The 22,683-nt window shown below is 42.1% G+C and overlaps 1 protein-coding gene across 1 annotated transcript in view; it reads right to left on the bottom strand.

Annotated features, from left to right (window-relative positions):
• The window catches only part of dapk1 (death-associated protein kinase 1), a 244,153-nt gene that overhangs the window by 78,063 nt on the left and 143,407 nt on the right, over positions 1-22,683 (bottom strand). Inside the window, 4 exon segments of the mRNA XM_046351536.1 lie at positions 55-132; positions 4,708-4,806; positions 15,305-15,502; positions 16,714-16,911. Of these exon segments, the coding sequence (XP_046207492.1) occupies positions 55-132; positions 4,708-4,806; positions 15,305-15,502; positions 16,714-16,911 (573 nt within the window).

Here is a 22,683-nt window from a genome sequence, read left to right as displayed (position 1 = left end):
ATAATTTAAAAGAATCTATGTAATGTGGAGGGCCACAGAGATGTGTGGTAGTACCTTCTTCAGTTTAACCAGCAACACAGCAACATGCTCCTGCTGCTCCTGCACTGCCAAATCTTCTGCTGTTTTACCATCCTGAGGGACAGAGAGGGAGGGAGAGGGAGAGAGAAAAGGGGGAGAGAGAGTGAGAAAAACACAAACAATGCTGTATAGTAGGGACGTAACTGTATAGTAGGGGCGTAACTGTATAGTAGGGGCGTAACTGTACAGATGTAACTGTATAGTAGGGACGTAACTGTACAGATGTAACTGTATAGTAGGGGCGTAACTGTATAGTAGGGGCGTAACTGTACAGATGTAACTGTATAGTAGGGACGTAACTATACAGATGTAACTGTATAGTAGGGACGTAACTGTACAGATGTAACTGTACAGATGTAACTGTATAGTAGGGACGTAACTGTACAGATGTAACTGTACAGTAGGGACGTAACTGTACAGATGTAACTCTACAGTAGGGACATAACTGTACAGATGTAACTGTATAGTAGGGACGTAACTATACAGATGTAACTGTATAGTAGGGATGTAACTGTATATATGTAACTGTATAGTAGGGATGTAACTGTATAGTAGGGACGTAACTGTATAGTAGGGACGTAACTGTATAGTAGGGACGTAACTGTACAGTAGGGGCGTAACTGTATAGATGTAACTGTATAGTAGGGACGTAACTGTATAGTAGGGACGTAACTGTATAGTAGGGACGTAACTGTACAGTAGGGGCGTAACTGTACAGTATGGATGTAACTGTATAGATGTAACTGTATAGTAGGGATGTAACTGTATAGTAGGGATGTAACTGTACAGTAGGGGCGTAACTGTACAGTAGGGACGTAACTGTACAGTAGGGGCGTAACTGTACAGTAGGGGCGTAACTGTACAGTAGGGGCGTAACTGTACAGTAGGGATGTAACTGTATAGTAGGGGCGTAACTGTACAGTAGGGACGTAACTGTATAGTAGGGGCGTAACTGTACAGTAGGGATGTAACTGTACAGTATGGATGTAACTGTATAGTAGGGATGTAACTGTACAGTAGGGATGTAACTGTACAGTAGGGATGTAACTGTATATATGTAACTGTATAGTAGGGATGTAACTGCATAGTATGGATGTAACTGCATAGTAGGGGCGTAACTGTACAGTAGGAACGTAACTGTATAGTAGGGGCGTAACTGTACAGTAGGGATGTAACTGTACAGTATGGATGTAACTGTATAGATGTAACTGTATAGTAGGGATGTAACTGTATAGTATGGATGTAACTGTACAGTAGGGATGTAACTGTACAGTAGGGATGTAACTGTACAGTAGGGATGTAACTGTACAGTAGGGATGTAACTGTATAGTATGGATGTAACTGTATAGTAGGGATGTAACTGTACAGTAGGGATGTAACCGTATAGTAGGGACGTAACTGTATAGTAGGGACGTAACTATACAGTAGGGGCGTAACTGTATAGATGTAACTGTATAGTAGGGATGTAACTGTATAGTAGGGACGTAACTGTACAGTAGGGGCGTAACTGTACAGTATGGATGTAACTGTATAGATGTAACTGTATAGTAGGGATGTAACTGTATAGTAGGGATGTAACTGTACAGTAGGGGCGTAACTGTACAGTAGGGACGTAACTGTATAGTAGGAGCGTAACTGTACAGTAGGGGCGTAACTGTACAGTAGGGACGTAACTGTACAGTAGGGATGTAACTGTATAGTAGGGGCGTAACTGTACAGTAGGGGCGTAACTGTATAGTAGGGGCGTAACTGTACAGTAGGGATGTAACTGTACAGTATGGATGTAACTGTATAGTATGGATGTAACTGTATAGTATGGATGTAACTGTATAGTAGGGATGTAACTGTACAGTAGGGATGTAACTGTACAGTAGGGATGTAACTGTATATATGTAACTGTATAGTAGGGATGTAACTGCATAGTATGGATGTAACTGTATAGTAGGGGCGTAACTGTACAGTAGGGACGTAACTGTATAGTAGGAGCGTAACTGTACAGTAGGGATGTAACTGTACAGTATGGATGTAACTGTATAGATGTAACTGTATAGTATGGATGTAACTGTATAGTAGGGATGTAACTGTATAGTAGGGATGTAACTGTACAGTAGGGATGTAACTGTATAGTAGGGATGTAACTGTATAGTAGGGATGTAACTGTACAGTAGGGATGTAACTGCATAGTAGGGATGTAACTGTATAGTAGGGATGTAACTGTACAGTAGGGATGTAACTGTATAGATGTTACTGTATAGTAGGGATGTAACTGTACAGTAGGGATGTAACTGTACAGTAGGGATGTAACTGTATAGATGTAACTGTAAAGTAGGGATGTAACTGTACAGTAGGGATGTAACTGTACAGTAGGGATGTAACTGTATAGTAGGGATGTAACTGTATATATGTAAGTGTACAGTAGGGATGTAACTGTATAGATGTAACTGTATAGTAGGGATGTAACTGTATATATGTAACTGTACAGTAGGGATGTAACTGTACAGTAGGGATGTAACTGTACAGTAGGGATGTAACTGTATATATGTAACTGTATAGTAGGGATGTAACTGTACAGTAGGGATGTAACTGTATAGTAGGGATGTAACTGTACAGTAGGGGCGTAACTGTACAGTAGGGGCGTAACTGTACAGTAGGGGCGTAACTGTACAGTAGGGATGTAACTGTACAGTAGGGATGTAACTGTATAGTAGGGATGTAACTGTATATATGTAACTGTATAGTAGGGATGTAACTGTACAGTAGGGATGTAACTGTACAGTAGGGATGTAACTGTACAGTAGGGATGTAACTGTATAGTAGGGATGTAACTGTATATATGTAAGTGTACAGTAGGGATGTAACTGTATAGATGTAACTGTATAGTAGGGATGTAACTGTATATATGTAACTGTACAGTAGGGATGTAACTGTACAGTAGGGATGTAACTGTACAGTAGGGATGTAACTGTATATATGTAACTGTATAGTAGGGATGTAACTGTACAGTAGGGATGTAACTGTATAGTAGGGATGTAACTGTACAGTAGGGGCGTAACTGTACAGTAGGGGCGTAACTGTACAGTAGGGGCGTAACTGTACAGTAGGGGCGTAACTGTACAGTAGGGACGTAACTGTACAGTAGGGATGTAACTGTATAGTAGGGATGTAACTGTATATATGTAACTGTATAGTAGGGATGTAACTGTATATATGTAACTGTATAGTAGGGATGGAACTGTACAGTAGGGATGTAACTGTATAGTAGGGATGTAACTGTATAGTAGGGGCGTAACTGTACTGTAGGGGCGTAACTGTACAGTAGGGACGTAACTGTATATATGTAACTGTACAGTAGGGATGTTACTGTATATATGTAACTGTATAGTAGGGATGTAACTGTACAGTAGGGATGTAACTGTATAGTAGGGGCGTAACTGTACAGTAGGGGCGTAACTGTACAGTAGGGACGTAACTGTACAGTAGGGATGTAACTGTATAGTAGGGATGTAACTGTATATATGTAACTGTATATATGTAACTGGTCCTTCTGTAGCTCAGTTGGTAGAGCATGGCGCTTGTAACGCCAGGGTAGTGGGTTCGATCCCCGGGACCACCCATACGTAGAATGTATGCACACATGACTGTAAGTCGCTTTGGATAAAAGCGTCTGCTAAATGGCATATATTTTATTATATTACAGTAGGGATGTAACTGTATAGTAGGGATGTAACTGTATATATGTAACTGTATATATGTAACTGTATAGTAGGGATGTAACTGTATATATGTAACTGTATAGTAGGGATGTAACTGTATATATGTAACTGTATAGTAGGGATGTAACTGTATAGTATGGATGTAACTGTATAGTAGGGATGTAACTGTATAGTAGGGATGTAACTGTATAGTAGGGATGTAACTGTATAGTAGGGATGTAACTGTATATATGTAACTGTATAGTAGGGATGTCCCGTCTGGATTACTGCAACTCGCTGTTGGCTGGGCTCCCTGCCTGTGCCATTAAACCCCTTCAACTCATCCAGAACGCCGCAGCCCGTCTGGTGTTCAACCTTCCCAAGTTCTCTCACGTCACCCCGCTCCTCCGTTCTCTCCACTGGCTTCCAGTTGAAGCTCGCATCCGCTACAAGACCATGGTGCTTGCCTACGGAGCTGTGAGGGGAACGGCACCTCAGTACCTCCAGGCTCTGATCAGGCCCTACACCCAAACAAGGGCACTGCGTTCATCCACCTCTGGCCTGCTCGCCTCCCTACCACTGAGGAAGTACAGCTCCCGCTCAGCCCAGTCAAAACTGTTCGCTGCCTTGGCCCCCCAATGGTGGAACAAACTCCCTCACGACGCCAGGACAGCGGAGTCAATCACCACCTTCCGGAGACACCTGAAACCCCACCTCTTTAAGGAATACCTAGGATAGGTTAAGTAATCCCTCTCACCCCACCCCCCTAAGTTTTAGATGCACTATTGTTAAGTGACTGTCCCACTGGATGTCATAAGGTGAATGCACCAATTTGTAAGTCGCTCTGGATAAGAGCGTCTGCTAAATGACTTAAATGTAAATGTAAATGGATGTAACTGTATATATGTAACTGTATAGTAGGGATGTAATAACTTACATTGGTGACGACGTCTGTATTGGCCCCAGCTACACACAGGTGTCTGACTACCTCTAGAAGACCGTTGATAGCTGCCATGTGGAGAGGTGTCCTGCCATACTGGAGAGAGACAGAGGTTAGAGGTCAGAGGTCAGGTGTCTGACTACCTCTAGAAGACCGTTGATAGCTGCCATGTGGAGAGGTGTCCTGCCATACTGGAGAGAGACAGAGGTTAGAGGTCAGAGGTCAGGTGTCTGACTACCTCTAGAAGACCGTTGATAGCTGCCATGTGGAGAGGTGTCCTGCCATACTGGAGAGAGACAGAGGTTAGAGGTCAGAGGTCAGGTGTCTGACTACCTCTAGAAGACCGTTGATAGCTGCCATGTGGAGAGGTGTCCTGCCATACTGGAGAGAGACAGAGGTTAGAGGTCAGGTGTCTGACTACCTCTAGAAGACCGTTGATAGCTGCCATGTGGAGAGGTGTCCTGCCATACTGGAGAGAGACAGAGGTTAGAGGTCAGAGGTCAGGTGTCTGACTACCTCTAGAAGACCGTTGATAGCTGCCATGTGGAGAGGTGTCCTGCCATACTGCAGAGAGACAGAGGTTAGAGGTCAGAGGTCAGGTGTCTGACTACCTCTAGAAGACCGTTGATAGCTGCCATGTGGAGAGGTGTCCTGCCATACTGGAGAGAGACAGAGGTTAGAGGTCAGAGGTCAGGTGTCTGACTACCTCTAGAAGACCGTTGATAGCTGCCATGTGGAGAGGTGTCCTGCCATACTGGAGAGAGACAGAGGTTAGAGGTCAGAGGTCAGGTGTCTGACTACCTCTAGAAGACCGTTGATAGCTGCCATGTGGAGAGGTGTCCTGCCATACTGGAGAGAGACAGAGGTTAGAGGTCAGAGGTTAGAGGTCAGAAACCAACTAATTATTAACCCAGTCTGATGGATGCCTCCTTACGAGGACAAATAGCACGCATCACACAGGCAGGACTTAACCAATAGCACGCATCACACAGGCAGGACTTAACCAATAGCACGCATCACACAGGCAGGACTTAACCAATAGCACGCATCACACAGACAGGACTTAACCAATAGCACGCATCACACAGACAGGACTTAACCAATAGCACGCATCACACAGACAGGACTTAACCAATAGCACGCATCACAGACAGGACTTAACCAATAGCACGCATGACAGACAGGACTTAACCAATAGCACGCATCACACAGACAGGACTTAACCAATAGCACGCATCACACAGACAGGACTTAACCAATAGCACGCATCACACAGGCAGGACTTAACCAATAGCACGCATCACACAGACAGGACTTAACCAATAGCACGCATCACACAGACAGGACTTAACCAATAGCAGCAGGCAGGATCACACAGGCAGGACTTAACCAATAGCACGCATCACACAGACAGGACTTAACCAATAGCACGCATCACACAGACAGGACTTAACCAATAGCACGCATCACACAGACAGGACTTAACCAATAGCACAGGCATCACACAGACAGGACTTAACCAATAGCAATGACAGACAGGCAGATCACGCATCACACAGACAGGACTTAACCAATAGCACGCATCACACAGACAGGACTTAACCAATAGCACGCATCACACAGACAGGACTTAACCAATAGCACGCATCACACAGACAGGACTTAACCAATAGCACGCATCACACAGACAGGACTTAACCAATAGCACGCATCACACAGACAGGACTTAACCAATAGCACGCATCACACAGACAGGACTTAACCAATAGCACGCATCACACAGACAGGACTTAACCAATAGCACGCATCACACAGACAGGACTTAACCAATAGCACGCATCACACAGGCAGGACTTAACCAATAGCACGCATCACACGCATCACACAGACAGGACTTAACCAATAGCACGCATCACACAGACAGGACTTAACCAATAGCACGCATCACACAGACAGGACTTAACCAATAGCACGCATCACACAGACAGGACTTAACCAATAGCACGCATCACACAGACAGGACTTAACCAATAGCACGCATCACACAGACAGGACTTAACCAATAGCACGCATCACACAGACAGGACTTAACCAATAGCACGCATCACACAGACAGGACTTAACCAATAGCACGCATCACACAGACAGGACTTAACCAATATCACACAGGCAGGACTTAACCACGCATCACACAGACAGGACTTAACCAATAGCACGCATCACACAGACAGGACTTAACCAATAGCACGCATCACACAGGCAGGACTTAACCAATAGCACGCATCACACAGGCAGGACTTAACCAATAGCACGCATCACACAGACAGGACTTAACCAATAGCACGCATCACACAGACAGGACTTAACCAATAGCACGCATCACACAGACAGGACTTAACCAATAGCACGCATCACACAGGCAGGACTTAACCAATAGCACGCACAGGACTTAATCACACAGACAGGACTTAACCAATAGCACGCATCACACAGACAGGACTTAACCAATAGCACGCATCACACAGACAGGACTTAACCAATAGCACGCATCACACAGACAGGACTTAACCAATAGCACGCATCACACAGACAGGACTTCATCACACAGACAGGACTTAACCAATAGCACGCATCACACAGACAGGACTTAACCAATAGCACGCATCACACAGACAGGACTTAACCAATAGCACGCATCACACAGACAGGACTTAACCAATAGCACGCATCACACAGACAGGACTTAACCAATAGCACGCATCACACAGACAGGACTTAACCAATAGCACGCATCACACAGACAGGACTTAACCAATAGCACGCATCACACAGACAGGACTTAACCAATAGCACGCACCACACAGACAGGACTTAACCAATAGCACGCATCACACAGACAGGACTTAACCAATAGCACGCATCACACAGACAGGACTTAACCAATAGCACGCATCACACAGACAGGACTTAACCAATAGCACGCATCACACAGACAGGACTTAACCAATAGCACGCATCACACAGACAGGACTTAACCAATAGCACGCATCACACAGACAGGACTTAACCAATAGCACAGCATCACACAGACAGGACTTAACCAATAGCACGCATCACACAGACAGGACTTAACCAATAGCACGCATCACACAGACAGGACTTAACCAATAGCACGCATCACACAGACAGGACTTAACCAATAGCACGCATCACACAGACAGGACTTAACCAATAGCACGCATCACACAGACAGGACTTAACCAATAGCACGCATCACACAGGCAGGACTTAACCAATAGCACGCACCACACAGACAGGACTTAACCAATAGCACGCACCACACAGACAGGACTTAACCAATAGCACGCATCACACAGGCAGGACTTAACCAATAGCACGCATCACACAGACAGGACTTAACCAATAGCACGCATCACACAGGCAGGACTTAACCAATAGCACGCATCACACAGACAGGACTTAACCAATAGCACGCATCACACAGACAGGACTTAACCAATAGCACGCACCACACAGACAGGACTTAACCAATAGCACGCACCACACAGGCAGGACTTAACCAATAGCACGCACCACACAGGCAGGACTTAACCAATAGCACGCATCACACAGACAGGACTTAACCAATAGCACGCATCACAGACAGGACTTAACCAATAGCACGCATCACCGTCGTGTTTACATTAATTCAAGAGGAAAATCAAACCAGACTTTTCAATTAAACTAGAATCATTTCCCTCTACGTGACAAACAGACCTGTCGTACCAGCTTGAGGAAACCAATCATATTTCACGGCAGATCTCAAAATGAATAAATACAAGACGCTCAGGCTTTCAGACACACATCACCTCCCACAATCCTTTAGGGGGGAGGGAAAGATCTACACAAAAACAGAAATGGCTTCAATCCAGTCTCAGAATACATGAATATCACAACGCTGGTACCAGAACCAGAAGGTGAGTTATAATGGGATTATATTAGAGTCCTGTTTAGCAGAGAGAGATATGGTGAGTTATAATGGGACTATATTAGAGTCCTGTTCAGCAGAGAGATATGGTGAGTTATAATGGGACTATATTAGAGTCCTGTTTAGCAGAGAGATATGGTGAGTTATAATGGGATTATATTAGAGTCCTGTTTAGCAGAGAGAGATATGGTGAGTTATAATGGGACTATATTAGAGTCCTGTTTAGCAGAGAGAGATATGGTGAGTTATAATGGGATTATATTAGAGTCCTGTTTAGCAGAGAGAGATATGGTGAGTTATAATGGGACTATATTAGAGTCCTGTTTAGCAGAGAGATATGGTGAGTTATAATGGGACTATATTAGAGTCCTGTTTAGCAGAGAGATATGGTGAGTTATAATGGGATTATATTAGAGTCCTGTTTAGCAGAGAGATATGGTGAGTTATAATGGGACTATATTAGAGTCCTGTTTAGCAGAGAGATATGGTGAGTTATAATGGGACTATATTAGAGTCCTGTTTAGCAGAGAGATATGGTGAGTTATAATGGGACTATATTAGAGTCCTGTTTAGCAGAGAGATATGGTGAGTTATAATGGGACTATATTAGAGTCCTGTTTAGCAGAGAGATATGGTGAGTTATAATGGGATTATATTAGAGTCCTGTTTAGCAGAGAGATATGGTGAGTTATAATGGGATTATATTAGAGTCCTGTTTAGCAGAGAGATATGGTGAGTTATAATGGGACTATATTAGAGTCCTGTTTAGCAGAGAGAGATATGGTGAGTTATAATGGGATTATATTAGAGTCCTGTTTAGCAGAGAGATATGGTGAGTTATAATGGGACTATATTAGAGTCCTGTTTAGCAGAGAGATATGGTGAGTTATAATGGGATTATATTAGAGTCCTGTTTAGCAGAGAGAGATATGGTGAGTTATAATGGGACTATATTAGAGTCCTGTTTAGCAGAGAGAGATATGGTGAGTTATAATGGGATTATATTAGAGTCCTGTTTAGCAGAGAGAGATATGGTGAGTTATAATGGGACTATATTAGAGTCCTGTTTAGCAGAGAGATATGGTGAGTTATAATGGGACTATATTAGAGTCCTGTTTAGCAGAGAGATATGGTGAGTTATAATGGTGAGTTATATATTAGAGTCCTGTTTAGCAGAGAGATATGGTGAGTTATAATGGGACTATATTAGAGTCCTGTTTAGCAGAGAGATATGTGAGTTATAATGGGACTATATTAGAGTCCTGTTTAGCAGAGAGATATGGTGAGTTATAATGGGACTATATTAGAGTCCTGTTTAGCAGAGAGATATGGTGAGTTATAATGGGACTATATTAGAGTCCTGTTTAGCAGAGAGAGATATGGTGAGTTATAATGGGATTATATTAGAGTCCTGTTTAGCAGAGAGATATGGTGAGTTATAATGGGATTATATTAGAGTCCTGTTTAGCAGAGAGATATGGTGAGTTATAATGGGACTATATTAGAGTCCTGTTTAGCAGAGAGAGATATGGTGAGTTATAATGGGATTATATTAGAGTCCTGTTTAGCAGAGAGATATGGTGAGTTATAATGGGACTATATTAGAGTCCTGTTTAGCAGAGAGATATGGTGAGTTATAATGGGATTATATTAGAGTCCTGTTTAGCAGAGAGATATGGTGAGTTATAATGGGATTATATTAGAGTCCTGTTTAGCAGAGAGATATGGTGAGTTATAATGGGATTATATTAGAGTCCTGTTTAGCAGAGAGATATGGTGAGTTATAATGGGATTATATTAGAGTCCTGTTTAGCAGAGAGATATGGTGAGTTATAATGGGATTATATTAGAGTCCTGTTTAGCAGAGAGAGATATGGTGAGTTATAATGGGATGGGATTATATTAGAGTCCTGTTTAGCAGAGAGATATGGTGAGTTATAATGGGATTATATTAGAGTCCTGTTTAGCAGAGAGATATGGTGAGTTATAATGGGATTATATTAGAGTCCTGTTTAGCAGAGAGATATGGTGAGTTATAATGGGATTATATTAGAGTCCTGTTTAGCAGAGAGATATGGTGAGTTATAAGATTATATTAGAGTCCTGGTGAGTTATAATGGGATTATATTAGAGTCCTGTTTAGCAGAGAGATATGGTGAGTTATAATGGGATTATATTAGAGTCCTGTTTAGCAGAGAGATATGGTGAGTTATAATGGGATTATATTAGAGTCCTGTTTAGCAGAGAGATATGGTGAGTTATAATGGGATTATATTAGAGTCCTGTTTAGCAGAGAGATATGGTGAGTTATAATGGGATTATATTAGAGTCCTGTTTAGCAGAGAGATATGGTGAGTTATAATGGGATTATATTAGAGTCCTGTTTAGCAGAGAGATATGGTGAGTTATAATGGGATTATATTAGAGTCCTGTTTAGCAGAGAGATATGGTGAGTTATAATGGGATTATATTAGAGTCCTGTTTAGCAGAGAGATATGGTGAGTTATAATGGGACTATATTAGAGTCCTGTTTAGCAGAGAGATATGGTGAGTTATAATGGGATTATATTAGAGTCCTGTTTAGCAGAGAGATATGGTGAGTTATAATGGGATTATATTAGAGTCCTGTTTAGCAGAGAGATATGGTGAGTTATAATGGGATTATATTAGAGTCCTGTTTAGCAGAGAGATATGGTGAGTTATAATGGGACTATATTAGAGTCCTGTTTAGCAGAGAGATATGGTGAGTTATAATGGGATTATATTAGAGTCCTGTTTAGCAGAGAGATATGGTGAGTTATAATGGGACTATATTAGAGTCCTGTTTAGCAGAGAGATATGGTGAGTTATAATGGGATTATATTAGAGTCCTGTTTAGCAGAGAGAGATATGGTGAGTTATAATGGGACTATATTAGAGTCCTGTTTAGCAGAGAGATATGGTGAGTTATAATGGGATTATATTAGAGTCCTGTTTAGCAGAGAGATATGGTGAGTTATAATGGGACTATATTAGAGTCCTGTTTAGCAGAGAGAGATATGGTGAGTTATAATGGGATTATATTAGAGTCCTGTTTAGCAGAGAGATATGGTGAGTTATAATGGGACTATATTAGAGTCCTGTTTAGCAGAGAGATATGGTGAGTTATAATGGGATTATATTAGAGTCCTGTTTAGCAGAGATATGGTGAGTTATATGGTGAGTTTATAATGGGACTATATTAGAGTCCTGTTTAGCAGAGAGATATGGTGAGTTATAATGGGATTATATTAGAGTCCTGTTTAGCAGAGAGATATGGTGAGTTATAATGGGACTATATTAGAGTCCTGTTTAGCAGAGAGATATGGTGAGTTATAATGGGACTATATTAGAGTCCTGTTTAGCAGAGAGATATGGTGAGTTATAATGGGACTATATTAGAGTCCTGTTTAGCAGAGAGATATGGTGAGTTATAATGGGATTATATTAGAGTCCTGTTTAGCAGAGAGATATGGTGAGTTATAATGGGACTATATTAGAGTCCTGTTTAGCAGAGAGAGATATGGTGAGTTATAATGGGACTATATTAGAGTCCTGTTTAGCAGAGAGAGATATGGTGAGTTATAATGGGACTATATTAGAGTCCTGTTTAGCAGAGAGATATGGTGAGTTATAATGGGACTATATTAGAGTCCTGTTTAGCAGAGAGAGATATGGTGAGTTATAATGGGACTATATTAGAGTCCTGTTTAGCAGAGAGATATGGTGAGTTATAATGGGACTATATTAGAGTCCTGTTTAGCAGAGAGATATGGTATAGAGTCCTGTTTAGCAGAGAGAGATAGTATTAATGGGACTATATTAGAGTCCTGTTTAGCAGAGAGAGATATGGTGAGTTATAATGGGACTATATTAGAGTCCTGTTTAGCAGAGAGAGATATGGTGAGTTATAATGGGACTATATTAGAGTCCTGTTTAGCAGAGAGATATGGTGAGTTATAATGGGATTATATTAGAGTCCTGTTTAGCAGAGAGATATGGTGAGTTATAATGGGACTATATTAGAGTCCTGTTTAGCAGAGAGAGATATGGTGAGTTATAATGGGACTATATTAGAGTCCTGTTTAGCAGAGAGATATGGTGATATAATGGGATTATATTGAGTCCTGTTATAATGGGATGGGACTATATTAGAGTCCTGTTTAGCAGAGAGATATGGTGAGTTATAATGGGACTATATTAGAGTCCTGTTTAGCAGAGAGATATGGTGAGTTATAATGGGACTATATTAGAGTCCTGTTTAGCAGAGAGATATGGTGAGTTATAATGGGACTATATTAGAGTCCTGTTTAGCAGAGAGATATAGTGAGTTATAATGGGACTATATTAGAGTCCTGTTTAGCAGAGAGAGATATGGTGAGTTATAATGGGACTATATTAGAGTCCTGTTTAGCAGAGAGAGATATGGTGAGTTATAATGGGACTATATTAGAGTCCTGTTTAGCAGAGAGATATGGTGAGTTATAATGGGACTATATTAGAGTCCTGTTTAGCAGAGAGAGATATGGTGAGTTATAATGGGACTATATTAGAGTCCTGTTTAGCAGAGAGATATGGTGAGTTATAATGGGACTATATTAGAGTCCTGTTTAGCAGAGAGAGATATGGTGAGTTATAATGGGACTATATTAGAGTCCTGTTTAGCAGAGAGATATAGTGAGTTATAATGGGACTATATTAGAGTCCTGTTTAGCAGAGAGATATGGTGAGTTATAATGGGACTATATTAGAGTCCTGTTTAGCAGAGAGAGATATGGTGAGTTATAATGGGATTATATTAGAGTCCTGTTTAGCAGAGAGATATGGTGAGTTATAATGGGACTATATTAGAGTCCTGTTTAGCAGAGAGATATGGTGAGTTATAATGGGATTATATTAGAGTCCTGTTTAGCAGAGAGAGATATGGTGAGTTATAATGGGACTATATTAGAGTCCTGTTTAGCAGAGAGAGATATGGTGAGTTATAATGGGACTATATTAGAGTCCTGTTTAGCAGAGAGAGATATGGTGAGTTATAATGGGACTATATTAGAGTCCTGTTTAGCAGAGAGAGATATGGTGAGTTATAATGGGACTATATTAGAGTCCTGTTTAGCAGAGAGAGATATAGTGAGTTATAATGGGATTATATTAGAGTCCTGTTTAGCAGAGAGAGATATAGTGAGTTATAATGGGATTATATTAGAGTCCTGTTTAGCAGAGAGAGATATAGTGAGTTATAATGGGACTATATTAGAGTCCTGTTTAGCAGAGAGATATGGTGAGTTATAATGGGACTATATTAGAGTCCTGTTTAGCAGAGAGAGATATAGTGAGTTATAATGGGATTATATTAGAGTCCTGTTTAGCAGAGAGAGATATAGTGAGTTATAATGGGACTATATTAGAGTCCTGTTTAGCAGAGAGATATGGTGAGTTATAATGGGACTATATTAGAGTCCTGTTTAGCAGAGAGAGATATAGTGAGTTATAATGGGATTATATTAGAGTCCTGTTTAGCAGAGAGAGATATAGTGAGTTATAATGGGACTATATTAGAGTCCTGTTTAGCAGAGAGAGATATAGTGAGTTATAATGGGACTATATTAGAGTCCTGTTTAGCAGAGAGATATAGTGAGTTATAATGGGACTATATTAGAGTCCTGTTTAGCAGAGAGAGATATGGTGAGTTATAATGGGACTATATTAGAGTCCTGTTTAGCAGAGAGAGATATAGTGAGTTATAATGGGATTATATTAGAGTCCTGTTTAGCAGAGAGAGATATGGTGAGTTATAATGGGACTATATTAGAGTCCTGTTTAGCAGAGAGAGATATGGTGAGTTATAATGGGACTATATTAGAGTCCTGTTTAGCAGAGAGAGATATAGTGAGTTATAATGGGATTATATTAGAGTCCTGTTTAGCAGAGAGAGATATGGTGAGTTATAATGGGATTATATTAGAGTCCTGTTTAGCAGAGAGATATGGTGAGTTATAATGGGACTATATTAGAGTCCTGTTTAGCAGAGAGATATGGTGAGTTATAATGGGATTATATTAGAGTCCTGTTTAGCAGAGAGAGATATGGTGAGTTATAATGGGACTATATTAGAGTCCTGTTTAGCAGAGAGATATGGTGAGTTATAATGGGACTATATTAGAGTCCTGTTTAGCAGAGAGATATGGTGAGTTATAATGGGATTATATTAGAGTCCTGTTTAGCAGAGAGAGATATGGTGAGTTATAATGGGATTATATTAGAGTCCTGTTTAGCAGAGAGAGATATGGTGAGTTATAATGGGATTATATTAGAGTCCTGTTTAGCAGAGAGAGATATGGTGAGTTATAATGGGACTATATTAGAGTCCTGTTTAGCAGAGAGAGATATGGTGAGTTATAATGGGACTATATTAGAGTCCTGTTTAGCAGAGAGAGATATGAAGCCTAGAGTCTGTCATGTTTTTAATGGGAAGTAATGCTGTTGATTGATTGACTGATTAATTGATTGGCAGATTGAGGGACTGGTAATAATAGATACCTTGCTGGGTAGTCTGGTCAATTGATTAATACAATATAGTATCTCTACCTTGTTGGGAAGGTCGAGGGTTGCCTTGGCAGCACACAGTGTCGTGACAACGGGCAAGTTGCCGTCCTTACAGGCGATGTGCAGCGGCGTGTTGCCGTGGCGATCCTGATGGTCGACGGGGCAAGGGTGACGGAGCAAACATCTGACCACCTCCAGTTGGCACCTCCTCACAGCCAGGTGGAGCGCTATGTGGCTGTCCTGAACACACGGCCCCATGTCATAGATCTCTACTAGTAATACTATAATACTATATCCCAGGAATATCACAGTCATATCATAGTAATATAGTCATATCATAGTAATAGTATAGTAATATCATAGTAATAGTAATATCATAGTAATAGTATAGTAATATCATAGTAATAGTAATATCATAGTAATAGTATAGTAATATCATAGTAATATCATAGTAATAGTAATATCATCATAATATCATAGTAATATCATAGTAATAGTATATAATAATATCATAGTAATATAGTAATATATTCGTAATAGTATAGTAATATCATAGTAATAGTATAGTAATATCATAGTAATAGTATAGTGATATAATAGTATAGTGATATAATAGTATAGTATAGTGATATAATAGTATAGCAATATCATAGTAATATAGTAATAGGCATATCATAGTAATAGTATAGTAATGTCATAGAAATATAGTAATAGTATAGTAATATCGTAGTAATAGTATAGTAATAGAGTAATAGTATAGTAATATCATAGTAATAGTAATAGCGTAGTAGTAGTATAGTCGTATCATAGTAATAGTATAGTAATATAGTGATAGTATAGTAATATAGTAATAGTATAGTAATATAGTAATAGTATAGTAATATAGTAATAGTATAGTAATATAGTAATAGTATAGTAATATAGTAATAGTATAGTAATATAGTAATAGTATAGTAATATAGTAATAGTATAGTTGTATAGTAATATAGTAATAGTATAGTAATATAGTAATAGTATAGTAATATAGTAATAGTATAGTAATATAGTAATAGTATAGTAATATAGTGATAGTATAGTAGTATAGTAATACAGTAATAGTATAGTAATATAGTAATACTATAGTAATATCATAGTAATAGTATAGTAATATCATAGTAATAGTACAGCAATATAATAGTAAGAGTATAGTAATATCAGAGTAGTAGTAAAGTAATAGAGTAATACAGTAATAGTATAGTAATATAGTAATAGTATAGTAATATAGTAATAGTATAGTAATATAGTAATAGTATAGTAATATAGTAATTGTATAGTAATATCATAGTAATAGTATAGTAATATCAAAGTAGTAGTATAGTAATATCAAAGTAGTAGTATAGTAATATCAGAGTAGTAGTATAGTAATAGAGTAAAGGTATAGTAATATAGTCATAGCATAGCCACAGCATTACCTTGTCAGTAGAGTTGAGGTCAGCGCCATGTTCTATCAGACACTCTACTATATCAGTGAACCCCCTGGCAGAGGCGGTGAGGAGGGGGCTCTCTCCCTCCCTGTTCTTGGCATTAACCTGGCACCCCGCCTGGCATAGTGTCCTGGCCACCGAGGAGTAGCCATGCCACGACGCACAGTGGAGCGGTGTCTCCTGCTCCTGATGAGGAGAAGAGGGGGTGGGGGGGATGTTATAGGGATACCCACATGGCAGCTCCTAATCTACCTGAAGTAGCCTGGCACCAGTCTGTTTGGGCCCTAATACCACTGCTTTTCACTTCCAGTGGAATCCAAATGATCACAAAACTATCCTAATCACTACCTTAAGCTTTGAAAAAACTGTCTGTGCTTTTCTAACGGTTGGTACAGAACAATGCTGCTGTCCCTCCTGATCTAACGGTTGGTACAGAACAATGCTGCTGTCCCTCCTGATCTAACGGTTGGTACAGAACAATGCTGCTGTCCCTCCTGATCTAACGGTTGGTACAGAACAACGCTGCTGTCCCTCCTGATCTAACGGTTGGTACAGAACAATGCTGCTGTCCCTCCTGATCTAACGGTTGGTACAGAACAATGCTGCTGTCCCTCCTGATCTAACGGTTGGTACAGAACAATGCTGCTGTCCCTCCTGATCTAACGGTTGGTACAGAACAATGCTGCTGTCCCTCCTGATCTAACGGTTGGTACAGAACAATGCTGCTGTCCCTGATCTAACGGTTGGTTTTATTTTATTTTTTATTTATTTCACCTTTATTTAACCAGGTAGGCTAGTTGAGAACAAGTTCTCATTTGCAACTGCGACCTGGCCAAGATAAAGCATAGCAGTGTGAACAGACAACACAGAGTTACACATGGAATAAACAATTAACAAGTCAATAACACAGTAGAAAAAAATGGGCAGTCTATATACAATGTGTGCAAAAGGCATGAGGAGGTAGGCAAATAATACAGTTTTGCAGATTAACACTGGAGTGATAAATGATCAGATGGTCATGTACAGGTAGAGATATTGGTGTGCAAAAGAGCAGAAAAATAAATAAATAAAAACAGTATAAAAAACAGTATGGGAATGAGGTAGGTGAAAATGGGTGGGCTATTTTCCTATAGACTATGTACAGCTGCAGCGATCGGTTAGCTGCTCGGATAGCTGATGTTTGAAGTTGGTGAGGGAGATAAAAGTCTCCAACTTCAGCGATTTTTGCAATTCGTTCCAGTCACAGGCAGCAGAGTACTGGAACGAAAGGCGGCCAAATGATGTGTTGGCTTTAGGGATGATCAGTGAGATACACCTGCTGGAGCGCGTGCTACGGATGGGTGTTGCCATCGTGACCAGTGAACTGAGATAAGGAGGAACTTTACCTAGCATGGACTTGTAGATGACCTGGAGCCAGTGGGTCTGGCGACGAATATGTAGTGAGGGCCAGCCGACTAGAGCATACAAGTCGCAGTGGTGGGTGGTATAAGGTGCTTTAGTGACAAAACGGATGGCACTGTGATAGACTGCATCCAGTTTGCTGAGTAGAGTGTTGGAAGCCATTTTGTAGATGACATCGCCGAAGTCGAGGATCGGTAGGATAGTCAGTTTTACTAGGGTAAGCTTGGCAGCGTGAGTGAAGGAGGCTTTGTTGCGGAATAGAAAGCCGACTCTTGATTTGATTTTCGATTGTAGATGTTTGATGTGGGTCTGGAAGGAGAGTTTGCAGTCTAGCCAGACACCTAGGTACTTATAGATGTCCACATATTCAAGGTCGGAACCATCCAGGGTGGTGATGCTAGTCGGGCATGCGGGTGCAGGCAGCGATCGGTTGAAAAGCATGCATTTGGTTTTACTCGCGTTTAAGAGCAGTTGGAGGCCACGGAAGGAGTGCTGTATGGCATTGAAGCTCGTTTGGAGGTTAGATAGCACAGTGTCCAATGACGGGCCGAAAGTATATAGAATGGTGTCGTCTGCGTAGAGGTGGATCAGGGAATCGCCCGCAGCAAGAGCAACATCATTGATATACACAGAGAAAAGAGTCGGCCCGAGAATTGAACCCTGTGGCACCCCCATAGAGACTGCCAGAGGACCGGACAGCATGCCCTCCGATTTGACACACTGAACTCTGTCTGCAAAGTAATTGGTGAACCAGGCAAGGCAGTCATCCGAAAAACCGAGGCTGTTGAGTCTGCCGATAAGAATATGGTGATTGACAGAGTCGAAAGCCTTGGCGAGGTCGATGAAGACGGCTGCACAGTACTGTCTTTTATCGATGGTGGTTATGATATCGTTTAGTACCTTGAGTGTGGCTGAGGTGCACCCGTGACCGGCTCGGAAACCAGATTGCACAGCGGAGAAGGTACGGTGGGATTCGAGATGGTCAGTGACCTGTTTGTTGACTTGGCTTCCGAAGACCTTAGATAGGCAGGGCAGTATGGATATAGGTCTGTAACAGTTTGGGTCCAGGGTGTCTCCCCCTTTGAAGAGGGGGATGACTGCGGCAGCTTTCCAAACCTTGGGGATCTCAGACGATATGAAAGAGAGGTTGAACAGGCTGGTAATAGGGGTTGCGACAATGGCGGCAGATAGTTTCAGAAATAGCGGGTCCAGATTGTCAAGCCCAGCTGATTTGTACGGGTCCAGGTTTTGCAGCTCTTTCAGAACATCTGCTATCTGGATTTGGGTAAAGGAGAACCTGGAGAGGCTTGGGTGAGGAGCTACGGGGGGGGCGGAGCTGTTGGCCGAGGTTGGAGTAGCCAGGCGGAAGGCATGGCCAGCCGTTGAAAAGTGCTTATTGAAGTTTTCGATAATCATGGATTTATCGGTGGAGACCGTGTTTCCTAGCCTCAGTGCAGTGGGCAGCTGGGAGGAGGTGCTCTTGTTCTCCATGGACTTCACAGTGTCCCAGAACTTTTTGGAGTTGGAGCTACAGGATGCAAACTTCTGCCTGAAGAAGCTGGCCTTAGCTTTCCTGACTGACTGCGTGTATTGGTTCCTGACTTCCCTGAACAGTTGCATATCACGGGGCTATTCGATGCTATTGCAGTCCGCCACAGGATGTTTTTGTGCTGGTCGAGGGCAGTCAGGTCTGGAGTGAACCAAGGGCTGTATCTGTTCTTGGTTCTGCATTTTTTGAACGGAGCATGCTTATCTAGAATGGTGAGGAAGTTACTTTTAAAGAATGACGATGCATCCTCAACTGACGGGATGAGGTCAATGTCCTTCCAGGATACCCGGGCCAGGTCGATTAGAAAGGCCTGCTCACAGAAGTGTTTTAGGGAGCGTTTGACAGTGATGAGGGGTGGTCGTTTGACTGCGGCTCCGTGGCGGATACAGGCGATGAGGCAATGATCGCTGAGATCCTGGTTGAAGACAGCAGAGGTATATTTGGAGGGCCAGTTGGTCAGGATGACGTCTATGAGGGTGCCCTTGTTTACAGAGTTAGGGTTGTACCTGGTGGGTTCCTTGATGATTTGAGTGAGATTGAGGGCATCTAGCTTAGATTGTAGGACTGCCGGGGTGTTAAGCATATCCCAGTTTAGGTCACCTAACAGAACGAACTCTGAAGCTAGATGGGGGGCGATCAATTCACAAATGGTGTCCAGGGCACAGCTGGGAGCTGAGGGGGGTCGGTAGCAGGCGGCAACAGTGAGAGACTTGTTTCTGGAGAGAGTAATTTTCAAAATTAGTAGTTCAAACTGTTTGGGTATGGACCTGGAAAGTATGACATTACTTTGCAGGCTATCTCTGCAGTAGACTGCGACTCCGCCCCCTTTGGCAGTTCTATCTTGACGGAAGATGTTATAGTTGGGTATGGAAATCTCAGAATTTTTGGTGGCCTTCCTGAGCCAGGATTCAGACACGGCAAGGACATCAGGGTTAGCAGAGTGTGCTAAAGCAGTGAGTAAAACAAATTTAGGGAGGAGGCTTCTGATGTTGACATGCATAAAACCAAGACTTTTTCGATCACAGAAGTCAACAAATGAGGGTACCTCGGGACATGCGGGGCCTGGGTTTACCTCCACATCACCCGCGGAACAGAGAAGGAGTAGTATGAGGGTACGGCTAAAGGCTATCAAAACTGGTCGCCTAGAGCGTTGGGGGCAGAGGATAAGAGGAGCAGGTTTCTGGGCATGGTAGAGTATATTCAGGGCATAATGCGCAGACAGGGGTATGGTGGGGTGCGGGTACAGCGGAGGTAATCCCAGGCACTGGGTGATGATGAGAGAGGTTGTATCTCTGGACATGCTGGTTGTAATGGGTGATGTCACCGCATGTGTGGGGGGTGGGACAAGGGAGGTAACAGGGGTATGCAGAGTGGATCTAGGGGCTCCATTGTGAACTAAAACAATGATAACTAACCTGAACAACAGTATACAAGGCATATTGACATTTGAGAGAGACATACAGCGAGGCATACAGTAGTCACAGGTGTTGAATTGAGAAAGCTAGCTAAAAACAGTGGGCGAGGCTAATCAGCTAGCACAACAAACAGCAGGTAAAATGGCGTTGACTATGCAACTGGGCCGACAGATAAAACAAACAAGCAGAGTGGAGTACCGTGATTAATGGGCAGTCCAGTGTGCGTCAGCTATGTAGCCAAGAGATCAGTGTCCAGGGGGCAGCGGTGGATGGGGCAGGGGGGCTGGGCTGGCGAGTGTTATCCAGTTTTTTTTTTAATTTTTTTATTTTTTTAAACTAACAATGACTAAATAGCTTAGCTTGTAGCTAGTTAGCTGGTTAGCGTCTGGAGGTTCTTGAGTGTGTCATAAAAATAAAATAAAAATTAAAAGTAACAGCGATTCCGTACCACAGTGGGTGAGGCAAGTTTCCGGAAGGTATAAACAAAATCAAAATCAAAAAGAGATAGAAAGTAAATGGGTTCAGAGTGTTTGGGATGCAGTGATTCAGATGGTTAGCAGGCCTGTGCTAGCAAGCTAACAGTTCGTAGGCCCGGGCTAGACAAGCTAGCCGTTAGCAGGCCGAATTAGCAAGCAGGGAAATAGCGAGGGCTAGAGAGTTAACCTTTGGGGGGACGTCGCGATGGGGTGAGTCTGTTTATTCCTCTTCATGCGGTGACATCGACAGACCGGTCGTGGGCCCGGGTAGTTGTAGACCAGGAGTATGCTACAGGTGCTCTAGTACGCTAGGTAAGCTGGAGACACAGCGTTTCAGAAAGCTCGCAGGCCTTGGCCGGCAGATGGATCTTTGACGATGTCGCAACGAAAAAGCCTGTTGAAACCACCTCGGACGATTATGTCGGCGGACCAGTCGTGATGGATCGGCGGGGCTCCGTGTCGGCAGTAAAGGGTCCAGGCCAATTGGCAAAAGAGGTATGGTTGGGCCTCTTCGGCTAGTCGGGAGATGGGCTTAGCTCGAGGCTAGCTCAAGGCTAATTGGTGCTTGTTTTGGGACAGAGACGTTAGCCAGGAGTAGCCACTCGGATTGCAGCTAGCTAGTTGCGATGATCCGGTGTAAAGGTTCAGAGCTTGCGGTAGGAATCCGGAGAAAAAGCAGTCTGATGTGCTCTGGGTTGATGTCGCGCTGGTGTCCTAGTTAGCTTTGAAGACCGCTAGCAATGGCTAACTGAGTACTAGCTAGTAGCTAGTTAGCTGGCTAGCTTCTGATGGGGGTTCCGGTTCTAAAGTAAAGTATAGAAAAAGCAGATCCGTACCACATTGGGTGATGCGGGTTGCAGGAGAGTATATTCAGCTCTAGTTGGAAAGTGAGATTAAAATATGTACAAAATATATACAGAAAAAAAACAGAATAAAACTATATTTACACTAGACACTAGACAGGACGGGACAAGACTAAACACACGTCCGACTGCTACGCCATCTTGGAACATACATACATCTTGGTACAGAACAATGCTGCTGTCCCTGATCTAACGGTTGGTACAGAACAATGCTGCTGTCCCTGATCTAACGGTTGGTACAGAACAACGCTGCT

Source organism: Oncorhynchus gorbuscha, linkage group LG05 (genome assembly GCF_021184085.1).
Source record: "Oncorhynchus gorbuscha isolate QuinsamMale2020 ecotype Even-year linkage group LG05, OgorEven_v1.0, whole genome shotgun sequence".
Taxonomy (NCBI): Eukaryota; Metazoa; Chordata; class Actinopteri; order Salmoniformes; family Salmonidae; genus Oncorhynchus; species Oncorhynchus gorbuscha.
This window is presented reverse-complemented; position numbering and strand designations above follow the sequence as displayed.